At 40.3% G+C, this 15,677-nt stretch overlaps 1 protein-coding gene across 5 annotated transcripts in view; it reads left to right on the top strand.

The window, feature by feature from the left end:
* The window catches only part of sbno2b (strawberry notch homolog 2b), a 59,735-nt gene extending 45,245 nt beyond the window's left edge, over window positions 1-14,490 (top strand). For all 5 annotated transcript variants that reach the window (XM_084921874.1, XM_084921876.1, XM_084921875.1 and 2 more), the window contains 18 exons: window positions 13-189; window positions 452-549; window positions 1,142-1,224; window positions 1,509-1,691; window positions 1,884-2,005; window positions 2,094-2,225; window positions 2,381-2,516; window positions 3,861-3,973; window positions 5,522-5,593; window positions 5,795-5,903; window positions 6,008-6,079; window positions 6,171-6,314; window positions 6,413-6,507; window positions 7,026-7,118; window positions 7,212-7,343; window positions 7,955-8,031; window positions 8,256-8,446; window positions 10,325-14,490. In XM_084921874.1, the coding sequence (XP_084778000.1) occupies window positions 13-189; window positions 452-549; window positions 1,142-1,224; window positions 1,509-1,691; window positions 1,884-2,005; window positions 2,094-2,225; window positions 2,381-2,516; window positions 3,861-3,973; window positions 5,522-5,593; window positions 5,795-5,903; window positions 6,008-6,079; window positions 6,171-6,314; window positions 6,413-6,507; window positions 7,026-7,118; window positions 7,212-7,343; window positions 7,955-8,031; window positions 8,256-8,446; window positions 10,325-11,436 (3,141 nt within the window). In that variant the 3' untranslated portion in view covers window positions 11,437-14,490. The remainder of the gene's footprint in view (window positions 1-12; window positions 190-451; window positions 550-1,141; window positions 1,225-1,508; window positions 1,692-1,883; window positions 2,006-2,093; window positions 2,226-2,380; window positions 2,517-3,860; window positions 3,974-5,521; window positions 5,594-5,794; window positions 5,904-6,007; window positions 6,080-6,170; window positions 6,315-6,412; window positions 6,508-7,025; window positions 7,119-7,211; window positions 7,344-7,954; window positions 8,032-8,255; window positions 8,447-10,324) is intronic.
* Window positions 14,491-15,677: the final 1,187 nt, after the last annotated feature.

Raw genomic sequence — 15,677 nt, 5'->3', positions numbered from 1 at the left:
ATCTGTTTCTAGTGGGCCGAGGCGTTGAAAACGTTCATGCAGGCAGCTGATGAGCTGGGCATGGTCAGCAGGAAGTCTCTTTGGGGGCAGTTCTGGTCGTCTCACCAGCGATTCTTCAAATATCTCTGTATCGCTGCCAAGGTCCGCTCCTTGGTGGAGCTGGCCCAGAAAGAGCTGGAGGCTGGAAAGGTGAGAATAGCACACTGTTGAACTTTGAGTCCATAGATTGTATATGTAAGAGTGCTAATTTGAAACATAGTTTAGTCAGTTGTGTGGGGGGTTTCAGTTCTCTGTGAACAAGCTGGTTTGATTTTGCTTTAGTTGTTCAGGAATTCCACATGGATTTTTGTAATATTTTCCATCGTGATTAGCAGAAGTGAGTCCTAGTAGAAGTTTACTTTAGGTAACACGGCTGGGTCATTGATGTGCGTTTGTGTGTTCTCCACTGCAGTGCATCGTTATTGGACTCCAGTCTACCGGAGAATCGCGCACCAGAGAAGTCTTGGATGAAAATGACGGGCATCTGGACAGATTTGTTTCCGCAGCCGAGTAAGAGAGTATTTCGTCTGTTCGCTTCTGTGTTTCTGTGGTGATGGCTACATATGAAAAAAAAAGACTGCCTGTATCTGAGTTGCAGCTCTTTTAAAACTGAATGCCGAGCCATAGGTGATAACTTTGACACTATTTGAAAGAGTGATTTTCTGCTTGCTGAAAACTATAGTCACAGGTGTCTTCTGTTTCGTTTTCTTGATACACCAAGCTGTCAAATAACAAGAAAGTTTCGAGAAGGAACGTGTCACGACTACATATAGTCATACAGGTCATGTGCCCCTGACATTCTTCACCAGTCAAAGCAGACAACCTTTTATTAGCTGCTAATTGACCAATGACTCATTTGTGAAAAAGAAGAAAAGGAAGTTATAAGGACTTGAACTTGGTTGACCTTAGGTCTGTCACAGCAGACATGCCTTAAAGTCTGAGTGTATTAGTTCACGTTTTCATCTGCCTATCAATACCTGGCACTCATAATTAGGCCAGATCAGGAATACTTGGAATGTCTAATTGCCGCAACAGCCCTAATGTGTTGTGGTTTCTTTGCTGTCAGTTTTAAAGTCTGTTTTTCTGCTCTTCTTTGCTCCAGGGGAGTATTCCAGTCTCTTGTAACAAAGCATTTCCCTTCAGAGAAGCAAAGCAGGGAAAAAGCTCCGAGTAACAAGAGAAAACGTAAGTGAATATGAAGATTTAATACAACACTGTAGGATGTTCACCCCTAAATGCTGTCTTTTACAATTATTTCATGTACCAAGTGTTCAGTGGACATTTCTATAGTTTGTGTAGCAGTAAAATTGCTCATGTTGTGATTTATAAGTGTATTTGGTGTATTTAGCCTAGCAGCTGGTACTATGTATTCTCAGTTAAAGACATATTTTTTAATCCTATGTCTATTTTTGGCCTCTTTTGTGTCGCTTTTGCTAACTCCAATATCACGCGGTTTAACTAACAATCAGGGAAACCCAGAGGTCGCCAGCCCAAAGTACCCAAGCACAGTATAGACAACAGCGTTGTGATCAACATCACCGATGACAGCAGTAGTGACTCCGATGGCATAGACACAGACTCCAACTCTTCACCAGACTCCCTGCTAGATAATGACGATGTCATCTTTGTGAACCAGACTAGCTACCAGACAGGTAGGCACCATTTCTTTTTTTGTCCTTCAGCTTGTGTTGTCAGTAACAGTGATACACTGGAAGGTGCTTGTCATTCAAACAGATGCACATCTACTTGATAGCTGCCACTGTAGCCTCACATACCCTGCTATATTTATAACTCAACCAGCGAGGGTTATATTGTTAATATCTTCCTCTGATTTGTATTTACAGCCAGAATAGAGGAAATGAAGCAGGACCTCCTCAACAAAATAGCAGAACTGGGAAAAGAACTACCTCTCAACACATTGGATGAGCTCATTGACAAGTTTGGTGGACCAGATAAAGTCTCTGAGGTATGACCCTCAACTACAAGCTAACCAGCAGCATCACCTGTCACCCTGACGTGTGCAGCTGATGTATATTAACCCCTTTTCTCTCCAGATGACTGGTCGTAAGGGTCGTGTGGTGCGACGGCCTGACGGCACCGTGCGTTATGAGTCACGAGCTGAGCAAGGGCTTACGATTGACCACATTAATCTCAAGGAGAAAGATCGCTTCATGAGTGGAGAGAAGGTTAGATATTTTACAGTACAAAAAAATAAAAAATGAATCACTGTTTTCATGACTTGAAGGGCTTCAGATCAGAGTTCACCAAACAGTGAAATGCTTTAAAAACATTGTTCAATAAGACCTTTCTCCACCAATAAACAAAAACCTGTTTCCTGTAGTTGGTGGCCATCATCTCAGAAGCAGCGAGCTCTGGGATTTCCCTGCAGGCAGACAAGAGAGTGAAAAACCAGAGACGCAGGGTTCACATGACCCTGGAGCTGCCTTGGAGCGCAGACAGGGCTATTCAGCAGTTCGGTAAGTCAGGAAATGTAATCTAACAAAGAGCCTTTAAAAGTTAAAGAGGAGTACATGATTAGAAATAAAATAAAAGGGCATTTTTTGTGTTATTAACTTACATAAGGATGTCGGGAACCTTTTTTAGACTGAATTTTTGACCTGTCAGTATAGTCTGTCTGGTTAAGTTTGTGTCAGACTTCACATAATGGCTTGAATAAAGTTTTTCATCAGTGGTTAACTTTGTCAATGACATAAGTCTTTTTTTTCTGTTGATGAGTGATGTAACCAGTTAAAAGGCTATAAGGCACACTGGACTTTTTTTCCTCTTCATCGTAGTTACATCAGCTTTCTATTCCTTACTTCCTTTTAAATTTACCCCTGTGACAAGCAGCAGCATTGAGGTGAAAGGTTGAAAGAGCTTTAGAAGAAAGAGAAGAAATGTGAAGAAGTGTTTTATGTGTTATTTTCATATTGCGATATTCAAATTGAGACAAATGTCTCGCTGAAGGTTTGTTGGTAGATAGAAGCTGTGGTTTCTTTCAGTTACTCTACTTGTGTGGGCTGAACATTTGACCTTTAAAGGTGTTACAGCTGCGAATCTATTTGTAATTAACACCACAAACCCGATCAGTATTTGATTTTTTTATATACGTAAATGCCATAACAGAGCACTAAACTAAATAAGGTCATCAATTTTTTGCTTAAACCACCTCAGTGATTCTTCAGGCGGACTAAGTTTCTCATACCGAGAAGCTAAGTCTGACACTTACATATACACACACACATACTGTACAAACACAGACATGCTTATTTCCTCATAAGAGGTTCTATGGAAGTTGAAGGGACTTCCTTAGAACAATCTTGTGTAAAGAGTTTTTGTTTTCATTTTTAAGTGGGAGGATCTGAGTGTCAAGATCAGATTTCAGTCATATGACTGGAGATCTTATCATCTCACCAGAAATGTCCTCTTCATACTTTTCAGTTTCTAATTTATTGTTTCTAATTGCACCTCACTAGTGTACTGTACTAACTTGTAACTTGTGTTATTTTATTTACATTTATGGGTGTTTCATAGTTAGTTGAGATTGGCACAGCCTGTAACATAAAAATGAGCTGTTGTAAACCAAATGTCATCACAAAAATGTATAATACCTGATTTCTCCTACACATAGCAACATATCTTGCTTGTTTTATTTATCTGTACAAAGGTTTTACAGGATGTCCATTAGCAGTACAACGCTTATCTGTAAAGTTAAAGATTTGAGATTGAAGGATTTAACAGTCAGACAGTAGTCTTAATATCTTTAAATGTTTTGATTGTACAAAAAATGTCTTATTGCTATTTTATTCTCATCGTTCCAGGTCGGACTCATCGGTCCAATCAGGTGACAGCCCCTGAGTACATCTTTCTCATCTCAGAGTTGGCTGGGGAGAGACGTTTTGCCTCCATTGTGGCTAAGAGACTAGAGAGTCTGGTAAATATCAACAGTCTTTCAGTTGTGTGTGGGTTGGTGTTGCATTTGCTGTTGTTATTTTGCACAATTATCTTGAAGTCTCTCTCAGGGGGAAATAGCTGTTTATATGTTGTTGTCTTATGGAGTGTGAGAAGAACTGTTTCAGTGTAAACAGAGACGATCTGAGTTATGTGTTTATCGATCGGAGTGCTCCGGGCTGTTCGTGACTCCGCCGTTCATTTCTTAAACCTGCCCTGACCCTCTGTCCTTCCTGTTGTGTGGGATACTCCCTAGTCTTAAAGCGCTCCATAGTCTTCTTTATTGTTGGTTCCCTTGATGTTATATCAACTTTTCTCCACAAACCTCAAGAGATTCTGGGTCTTTCCCTTCTCCAGCTCAGTAACGGAAAACTGAACAAGCAGAAAAAGCAAAAAGAGGTTGTCTGGATAATTTATAAGTGTAGCTATTTTCCGTAATTATCGATGCATTTCTGCACTAGCAGCCATTTATTTCCATAGTGACACAGCATGACAGTTCTTTTGGGAAAAGGGCAGAGAGGGTGCAAGGGGATGGTGGTTACAGGAAGTCATTCCTGCATTTGCCAGCTATGTGTGGTAAATCTGTATCAAGAATATGTCACATGGTCTGCCTGCCTGCCTGCTTGAACTTGATACAGCTCCAGTGCACACATTTCAGTCGAACTGAACAGCTGAACACCTTTGCAACAGTCTGACTCCAGATCAGCAGTCAAATCATATTTGGCTAAAACATTCATTTGTTTTGGTATCTTAAGGTTTTTGTCTGTGTGAGCAGAGCTAGCAGCTGGCTTTACTGATCCACTGTTGACTTTGTCTAAATTTTCTGTTAACTTTGTTGTCTACTTCCATCACACGTTGGACTCACTGCACACTCCGTCTCTTTGCAAAATGTTGTTTGAAGATTAACTGAACCACAATATCATGTCAGCACGTTGCACATAGAAAACGTTTGTTTTCACACCTGAACCTCGTGGGTTTCCTTTGACACGTTTGGGCCAAGAGCGGGCTCTGCATCCTCATGCATTTACACTAGTGTGTGTGTGCGTGTCTGTGTGTGTGTGTGTCCTTATTTCAGTGTTTTTGGGGTTTGTTTGGTTTTTTTTCCTCCGTGTTATATGCTCCACACCCATCACTGGTGCATTGTAGAATCACCTTTTAACTATATATTAACTGAATTGATGGATATGTCAGATAAGCAACAACTGGGTATTTTTATAGTTGGGGTTTTTTTTTCAAATTTTTCAAGTTACTACAGCAGCTGAGCTTTGAAATCAGACATTTCTGGCTTAAAAGACTACAAATCCAGAGTAAATCGAAATTGCAAGGCATTATTTTCCAATATTATTTCTGCACAGTAGAATTGCACTAAGCAGTGAAGCCAGATTTCATAACTTCCTCTGACAGTTTCACACCAGCAGCACCGACTCTGGTTCTGTTAGCGTGACTGGTGATGATGTAAATGTAATATTTTAGTAATAGTAATAATAGTATATTGATTTGATAGTAATTCTGTTTGTAATCCACTGTGCAGGGTGCATTAACCCATGGAGACAGAAGAGCCACAGAAACCAGAGACCTGAGCAGATACAACTTTGAGAACAAGGTATGCAAACCTAAGAAGCTTTTAAAATTGTACCCAACCTTTGTATCTAAAATGTTTTGTGCTCTTAATTTGAGGTGTATGGAGTTTGTCTTGCTTTTAGCATTTTATAGCATATTTTATGTAAACACTTAATCTGCAGTGCTTAAAAAGCCTTATGAGATCATCTGTCTTTACTAATTTCACCTTACTTCTTTTTTGCAGTACGGTACCAAGGCTCTGGATAAAATTACCAAAGCAATTCTTGGCTTCATAGATAACAAGGTGCCCCCTCCCAAAGGCTACCCAGGGGGTGATGCCATGTTCTTCAGAGGTATGTTCATATTTTGGTTCAGTGTAAGCAGAGAATATCATCAGCAAATGAAAGTTTAGTGCAGCTGTAGAAAAACTGTTCTGTTTTTTGTTTTTCACTTCCAGACATGAAAGCTGGAATGGTTGATGTTGGGATTTTATGTAAGGAGCCCCGCATTGGGAACAACAATGAGAAAGGTAGAGTATACGGACAGATTTCTTTCTCTGCATTTGGTATTTGAGATGAATAAACATAATTTGAAGTCAATTGCTTGTTTGTTTTTCTCAGACTGCAGCATTACAAAGTTCCTAAATCGCATCCTGGGTCTGGAGGTCCACAAACAGAACCATCTCTTCCAATACTTCACTGACAACTTTGACTATCTCATTGAGAAGGATAAAAAGGAGGGCAAATATGACATGGGAATCCTAGGTATGGAGATCAAGTGTAACTCTAAAATAGAAGGATGTCAATGCATTCATTCAGCAGCTGCAAATGTTCATCACTTTCTTCTACTCTGTCGCTGACAGACCTTGCCCCAGGTAACGATGAGATTTATGAGGAGACACAGGAAACTTTCTTGACGGCTGGAAATCCTCAGGATGGCCAGGTTGTTCTGTATAAGGTAGGCTTGCATAACTTGATCTCAGGTCTATAAGTATACATTTCTTTGGAGTAGAGCATATGCAATGTTAAATGTGTTGATGACAGTGAAGTTGCATACAGCAGGATTAGAAAAGTATTTACTTCCTGCAGATAACCACAGCAGTACAGTGGCTTATTTGTGAACGGCCAGGCAGAAGTGTTGTTTGATATGGCATTATCAGTAACATATTCAAAACAGTGATGTGCGTGCAGCATCTGCAAAGTAACAGCAAACTATCCTCTGCTTTTAGCTTTTGGCTGCAGGCTAACCTACAGTTGATGTTTCAAAGTTGGCAGCCACTCAGGACTCCTGCACAAGAAAACCAGTTTACCCAGTATAGAGGGCGTATTTCATACATGCATTAAAGTGGTTCTATTCATGTATTTATAGATATTAATAGTTTCTGAAGTCATACCAGCAGTGTGTAAGTGTGGGGCAGTTTGACTCCCTCTCTTTCACAGCACATGCTTTAGACTCTGATCTTTTTCCTCCTACAGATCAGTGTGGACAGGGGCATGCCCTGGGATGAGGCCTACAAGAAATCACTGAACCTCAGCGGCCATGATGAGGGATTCTACCTGTCTATGAAGGTGAGTTCACGTTATGATAAACAGTTTAACTAACTTTGTCTCTTTGACAGTGCAAAAAAAAAAAACAACACTCTCTGTGGCCTCTGTTCACAGCTTCGAGGTAACTATCCATGTGTGCTGCTAGCTGAGCAAGGAAGAGGGAAGAACTTTGTGGTCTATAAGCCCAACATCGGCAAGCAGACTCACCCTGAGAGTCTGGAAAAACTGCACCAAAAGTACAGAAAGGTAAGAGCTTCACAGTCTATTAGTTCTGTCTTTGTACTGGTTTTGTGTTACATTTGAGTCTTTTGATTTTTTTCCCCAAATTTGGCATTAAAATGCATCTTTTTTCATTTCTGAAAATGGGGAACATTGGGAAAACACAAAGTCGGACATTTTCTGGACTAAGTGTTCCTCTGTCATTGCTCCGGGTGTATATTTATATATATTCGGTCTCTGCTGCCACCTTGTGGACATTTAGGTGTGCTGACCAGATAAGGCTTAATGCTCTCCAAAGACAAAGTGTGGCAACATTTTACAGACTTAAAACCTTTAATATTATAAATTAATAGTAAATTTAAAGAGTGAGCTCTTATTTTCTTTACAGTTCTGTTGTTTATTAAGGCTAAAGCTGTTTCCCTTCCCTGCTTTAAAACTGCTAATCATTGACCTTTCACCATAAGCCCATTGAAAATAACTTGTTTTTCCCCTTTGACACAATTATTGTTTTAAATGAGAAAAGGGTGTAGTTTGTGCTTTGGTTTGAACTTGAAAATCTCACTTCTGCATTGGTAAAAATATGTAATGAGTGACTACTTGGCTGACTTTTAGGCTTTTGCATTTCTTCCTTTTTTTAGGTGACCCCTGAGGAAGCCAGGGACTGCTGGGAGAACCAGTTCACCTTCTCCTTCAAGAAATGCAGTCACGCTAACTGGTAAGCAGGAATCCACAATGTCCCTTAGGATTAATGAATCCTATCAGGCTGGTAATTATTAGGATTCAGTCAATGGTTTTTAAATCAAATGCCATTCCCAAGAGCTAGCCACGAAGAAATTACCTCCAAATCTCACATCTTGTACCTTAGCTTGCCATACAGTCACACTAAAAGAGTGATTTATGATGTGTTTTCACCATTTCTTCTTTGCTCTCTCTCTGCAGGAATGGGAAGTGTAAGAAAATTGAGGAAGGCCAGGAGTGTCTGCAGGGCATGCGCCTCCGTCAGTATCACATGCTGTGTGGAGCTCTGTTACGAGTGTGGAAGCGTGTCTCTGATGTGGTGTCTGACATCACCAACAGCAGCATCCTGCAGATTGTCCGCCTTAAAACAAAGCAGCATAACAAACAAGTCGGTTAGTATCTCTGACTGCCTGAAGTGAAGTGCAGTTTGAGGACAGCTTCTTCACTGTTTTTTTAATCCCTAAACATCTAGCTCAGAATTTAAAATGTGAATTTTATTGACCCCGATGTTGTTTTGATGGTAAGATGTGGTGCTGCTGTCCAAGTGCTGACACATCATTATCTAAAATTGAGGAAATGAAAAAGTTCCATATTTTCCTTATTCGTTTCCGCTGAGCTCCTGTGCGCATTACGTTAACACTGACCCCCACAGGACGTGTCGCAATTCACCTCAAGATCCATGAAAACACACTCGTGATTATTGTCTCTCTACACCGCACATATATCAGAAAAAGAAATATAAAGCTCATAGGCTGTCGATATTACGTTTTTATAATCTTCCTTTTTCTGGCATGCACACTGTTTCCTGCTGTCTCTGGTGGTAGCGCTATTCGGTGAGTGCGTGTGCACATGTGCAGGTTTAGTTTCTAAGTTGTTCCTGTCTGATTTTTCTTATTTGGCCATTCATTTGAAGAAAATGAATAGCATGACGTTATAATCAGCTGCCTGTGTCATGTCACATATGGACTTGGACTGCAGCTGGAAGTTTTTGTTCTGCTCTGCAACCGTGGCAAGCTCAGCCTACTAGCAGATGCAGTAGTTCTCTCTCTGTTGCAGCCTTTCTGCTTAGTAGTGTGGAAGCAATGAATGCACATTAAAGTACATATTACCTTTATGCTGTCTTATTTACTATACTTAGTGATGCATGTGCTGTGATATCCAGCCATCTGACTTCTCAACCATCCAGGTGACAGTGGGCATAAGAGTCGTCAGTCAATCACAGGACTGATGCATAGAGATGGACAATCATTCTCATTAATTAATACTGATTAATTAATTCCTGTTGTTATTAGGGCAGGGCCATATCATACCGTTCACAGTAATACCGGTATAATGTTGGGCAACGATAAGAAAATGAAATATCGCGATAGAATATGGGTAAAACCTTTGTTTTTATACACACATGGCAGAAAAAGCATGGCGGCGACAGAGAACGAGAAGGGCGAAAGCGGATCGTTGAGTGAAACAGATGAACCAGAACTGGTTTGTAAAAATGCTGCAACTTCAGTGGTGTGGAGCTGGTTTAGCTTTTGATACACAACAAAGCACTATTTTTGGTAGAGCATGCTAGCGGGCCGTTGTTATTACCGTGTTTTTTGGAAAATACGGCGCACTTAAAATCAATCCTTTGATTTTTTTGAAAGTCGACAGTGCCCCTTATAATCCGTGTGACTTATGTATGAATTCTGGTTGTGTTTACTGACCTCGAAACGATTTTATGTGGTACACGGCGCTCAAAACTCTGTCAAATGCTTTAGTACGACTTTGCTAAGCTACGAAGCCGCACCGCTTGATGGATTGTCAGAGCATTACCGCTATCGTAGGCAGGAGCCTCGCGGAGTGATACGTACTGTGCTTCAACATAATATTACCGTATTGTGTGTATATAACCTCTTTTAAGTTTTGTGGATATTATACATGGTTATGCTGAGGATATATCGGCCAATTTCCACTGGAAATGCCTTTTGGTTAAACTGTCAGCAAGGAATTTGCATTTGCACTGTTAAATTTTTATATAACTTTAATGCACATAAAAAACAGCTGCTTGTTTAAGTGAAAATACATAGTTTTTTTTTTGCACTAATAAAGTTGTGGAGTTGCAAAGTATTTTGTCTAGTGTCAATTATATCGTCAGTTATATCGTTATCGCAAATTTTCAAATGTATATCGTGATAAATATTTTTGGTCATATCGCCCTGCTCTAGTTGTTATTGTAAAGCTGATAAAAGATTGAGGATTTATCTTACTGATAACTGTGTCATCTCTGTCAGGTATCAAGATCCCAGAGAACTGCGTTCCTCGCGTACGGGACGAGCTGCTGCAGATGGATGACGAGGTGAAGAAGAGGCGAAAAGAGAAAGAACAGGCTGCTGAGAATGAGCGCAAGCGCAAGCTTGAGTACCTGCAGGGGCACAGACAGCTCGTGGAAAATCTAACCAACCACAAAACCATGCATACTCAGTCCCTCACTCAGCCTTTCGACCCAAGATTCCCACTCCAACACAGAATGCATCCCCAAGCCCAGCCCACCTTACCACACCTCAGTTCAGCCCTCTTGGCCTTACCGATAAATTCTAGCCAAACCCAGCAAAGGACCCATAACAGCTGGTCCAACAATCCGAGTTCCTTCTCCAACACCAACCAGAGCTCTCTGAACAGCTCAGTTAGCCTCAATCTCTCACAGTTTTACTCACCCGCCTACATGAACACTTTTCAACAAACGAAGAACCTGCCTCCTTCACTCCATCAGACCAAGCAGCCTTCCAATTTGTCTTCCAAAAGTCCTTTCGACGATATCTTAGACCTTACCATGAGCTCTCCGTCTCCCTCTCCAGACACCACAGAGGGCGGACTCAATCTGGACACTCTGACAAGCAACTCTACAGCGTTTGCAGAGGATTTTAATCTAGAGTCTCTCATCTCTCAGACTGCACCAAACGTCCAGCATGCTGCGCAAGTACAGCTGCCTCTCATGCTGCAGCAGCCTCTTCAGGCCTCGCAGCAGCAGCAGCAGAACCACAACTTGCTGGCCAATAACCACCATGACTTATTAGATTATTTTGACATATCCCTCTCCCCTCAGATGGCCACACAGAAAGCCAGCCCTTCGTCTTCTACCTCCTCCTGCTCTTCCTCCACGTCCTCCACGTCTTCTGTGTCAAACAACATGGGTTCTCTCTTCTCCAACCCGTCGCCCAACTCTTTGTTTTCCAGCTCTTCCTCTCACTTCCCCCCAGCCTATCTCCTCTCTTCATCAGACTCTGGTCCCTTACCCAACGGCAACTGCAGCTCCGGCGCTCTTGACGTCCGCGAGGCTTTGAACAGCATGCTACAGGCCGGACCGGACCGCAAATCTGTCATTCAGTACAGGCCGCAAGAGTGAGAGCTCAACGGGCTCATCTGGACTTTATCTTTAGTTTTTTTCTTGTTGTTTTGTTTTTGTTATGTCTCTTAGAGCAGATGGCGTCTTGTTTGCTGCTGTCTTTGATCGCAACCTTGGACCTACTCCCTCTCCCCTCAGGGCCTATAGTCAAGTCACTGCCTGTCCTGCGTTGGGCTCACCCTTCTCTTTATCCATGTGTAGCGTTCACTTGCTTTAGGCTGTTGAGGTAACGACGGGCTCGATCAATATTCGATTTCTGCACCAAAGTGTGTCCTCCACGGTAAAAGGCAGCTGTTTAAAAATAAAAGGAGATGGGTGGGGGGGGGGAGGGGAAAAAAGAGGACGGGATAACTTTATTTTATCGAACATACGAGCTGTTGAGGTGCGGAAATCTCTAATAAACCTCCTGCTGCTGATTTTTCTCGAGGTATGATTGGTGAGTTGCTGGAAGCTCTAAATGCCTTTCACTAGTTAAAACTGCATCTTTAAACTTTGCTTTACTGTTACTACATTCACGGCTGTATGCAAGGCTTTGGTTTGAGTGAAACACGAGGTAGTCGAACTGGAAGACGCATGAAATCTTTTAGCTGATTAGCCATGAAATGCCTCAGATTTCCTTTTTTTTTTTTTTTTTCCTTTCCCTTCTACGCACTCCCTCTTGTTTGTCTCCCTGCTTGTATGAACACTAGTGTGAGGAAAAAAGGGAGAGGATGAGCAGCCTGCTGTTGCAAACAGTGCCTTTGGAAAAAGTCTTTAAATGCAGTCTTTAAAATCCATGTAGCCTAATGTATAGATTTGTACTCTTGAGCGTTGGTTTCGATTTTAATTTAATACGGTGTATTTGTATGAAACTTTTGGGGCCCATGGTGAGTCAGGCAGTCGTCGTTTGTGTTACACTATGCTGGTGTTGGGTTTCTGGAAGGCGCCTCCTTTGAGCCTGCATGTGCTTGTGTGATTGTCTGTGTAGCTGTCCACAAACTTTTATCTACACCCCTTTCTTCCCTTTTAATTTCACGTGACGCCCATTTTTGTTTTGGAAATCCTCAGGAAAATCTTGTGTATTTTTTTTTCATCTTTCTGTGTGGATGTGTCATTTTTTTGACCAACACTGATACCCGAACCTGTTCACGGTCTCTAATTCTAAAGGATCACAAAGAATTTCTATTGTTCTGAAAAGAAAGCGCCCCCGTCTCTTTGCTAGTATCAGAGTAATTTATTGTTTCCTCTTGAGCACTGTTTTTCACATGAATTCAACCTATACTAAAAAATAAAACATCCAATTTCCATTTGAGGCTCTAGAAAGCTTTTGAAAGATGTGTGTACATGTGTATGATAGTACATATTTAAAAACCTGTGAGGTCTGGCCATGTTTGTGTGATGCACTGTAGTTGGTTTGTGACAAAATACGCGGAGGAGTTAAAGCGATCAAAAAGCAATAAAAACCATGTTATATGTTCGTTATGAAACAAACGCTTCAGTACTGTTTACGCTCAACAGGCAAAGCTTTTTGGTTACCTTTGCATGGTGTGAATCGTCTTTATTTCTATTATGCTTTGAAATCTTTTAGTTAAATACATTTTAAATTCATTGTTATTAAAAAAAGTTATTTGTTATTTATATTTAAGGGATATTTAGATTTTAGATACATTATCTTGCTTATTGTAATAGTTAAGGACATGTTTGGTCAGGGAAGTTACTCATTTTCAAGATTGCTATAAAATAAATTCTATTATTACCTGCCACCAAATAACATTGCACTGTTCTGTACTGCTGTACAGCGTCTGGATTTATTTCTGCTCGTTTTACTTTTGCTTTTCTCAAACGCAATTGTTTCTCCCACTCGTAGAGCTTTTTTTTTTCTCTTGTCAGGCCTTCAGTTTGCAGAGAGATACCAAAGTATTCCACAGGCACCCCTAAAGTTACTGGCTCTAAGATATCAGACATTTATCAATCTCAGGAAGAAACCTACAGGAGGCGTAATGTCGGGGCGTTAGCAGAAATATATCAGTTCCCCTTTTAAGGATGATGAAACTAATGAGTATTTGTGCTATTTTTTCTTAACTCTGTGCTGTGACTCTTGCTGTATTTATGTTTTAGACTTAATGTGATGGGTTTGTTGTTTGTCCTTGTGAAAATGTCAGTGGTTCTAAATATTTATGCCTTCTTAGGGCAAAGATCAAAGGCTGTTTCTTTTAAGAAACATTATTTTTCTGTGGACAGTTTTGTGTTTTTTTCTTCGAACCATGTTAACGCTGACCGGTTCTCCCGTCGACTCACACCTGGGTTATACTAAAACGTGCAATTAATCTGTCCAAGCCTTCGCCCCTCCCTGCTTCTGTGTTTAGGGTTTAGGATGACTGATTCGTTGTTTTTTTTCTCTGTGCAGAATAATACTGCAGCTACCCCTCGTTTCACTTTTAATAATATTCGTCAGGCACATTCCCAGACAACAGTCTGCAAACGTTTTGCCTTTGATTTTGTTTTTATAGTCACGGAAATAAAGCTTTATGCATTTGAGGGATATGGACAGCAGTTTTTTAGGAAAAATAATTCTTCATTCGTTTAGTTAGGCCTGTAATCATTTATTATCATTTTGCACTAAGAATGGCATAATCAAGTTACTGTTCTCCTGTTGGTTTTGATTGAGCGTCGCACGCTTGATGTATTTCTGTTCTTCAGTGGATTGCTCTGTGTATACTTTAACCATCTTTCTTGTTTCTCCCACCAGTTGCATATATATAAATGTTATCACCTTCAAATAATTTATTGCTAACAAAACACAAAATGAAACAAAAAAAACATGCTACTGATTGTATGTATTTTTAAACAAAGCCTATTTTTCCTGTAAAAACAAAACTGTGTTCAGCACTTTTATTCTGGGTTGTGCTTTTGTTTTCTATATATTTATAATTTAGATCCAAATGTATATATTGTAAAATTTGTGCCTTTCAACTAATTCTTAAAAAAAAAATAAAAGTTTTCTACTTATTAAAGGAAGGACGATATAAAATTGCGGTCTTTGAAAACAGATTAAAAACTTGAAGATTGCTCAAACTGAGTCTCGTTTGTTCATTCGGTTTGTCGCCCGCGGGCTTGTTGTACAGTTTTTGCGCGGCATTGCTCCCCATTTTAAAAACATAGAGGGAGCAGATTAACTCTGCAAATGTTTGTGTTCAGCAGGGGACCCCCCCCCCCTTTCACTAAATATTAATATGATATTTTCTGCCAGTGGTGTGCAGCGGTATCATCAAACACGACAATAATCGGATAAATGAATCACAACACACCAGATTACAGAGCCTCTGTGTAAACGCGCCTCGTATTTCTTTCTGGGGGGAAATAGAGCACACTGTCTACTTTAAGCGCCTTCTAATAAAACACATTTGTTGCCACGGGGAGGGCTGGTCTTAAAATGTGCAGGCCAAGGTTGCAATAATAGACTAAACTACAACTGGGGAAAGTGTATTATTGAAGTCTTGCTGTGAAAGAATTGAAGGAAACGCTTGATCATCACAGTATCCTGCAAACTCAGCCCAACAGTGGGCAGTTTAGTTTCAGTCAGTCAGTGTGTTTGATCAAACTTTCAAAACGAGCAGCATTTTGTATTTGTTTTTAATTATTTATTCCTACACAACTTTCATAAAAAATATTGATCATATTTTAAAAAGCAGCACCTTCTGGACTCTTCCAATGCTTCCCCTGACAAAGGTCGATATTGTAACGAGAAACAACTGAAATAGAAAATTTCTAAAGAAGAAAAACTAAACTGAAACGAGCAATCACACCCTGGAAAGCAACTGAAACTCGATGGAACTCAAAAGAAAGACTCGAAACCAAAAGTAAATTTGAATGACACATAAAGATTCAGAATCTTTTGTCATATTTATGCTTCGTGTAAAAACAAAATCGCGTTTCGCACATCCACCAGTCAGCAGTGTTAATACTATAAACACAAAAATCACAAATACAGTAAAATACAGGTTCCAACATGATTACATAAAAGATGGCTAACTGGAGCTTATGAGCAGGGGCCCAAACATCAAAAAATTACACTAACCTATCATTAAATATCCCACAATTACCCCAGGAATCCTAACATAACAATAACACCGATCCAATACAGCACATAGACGTCACACTATAAACCTCATATAGAGAGTTGCAAGTTTTGAAACATCTTTGTTTCAAAACTACATTTTGGGTTCAAAATACTTGAGTACTTTTTAAACCTAACTAAAGAA

Source organism: Perissodus microlepis, chromosome 23, assembly GCF_051167445.1.
Source record: "Perissodus microlepis isolate ML-2025 ecotype Zambia chromosome 23, ASM5116744v1, whole genome shotgun sequence".
Taxonomy (NCBI): Eukaryota; Metazoa; Chordata; class Actinopteri; order Cichliformes; family Cichlidae; genus Perissodus; species Perissodus microlepis.
This window is presented reverse-complemented; position numbering and strand designations above follow the sequence as displayed.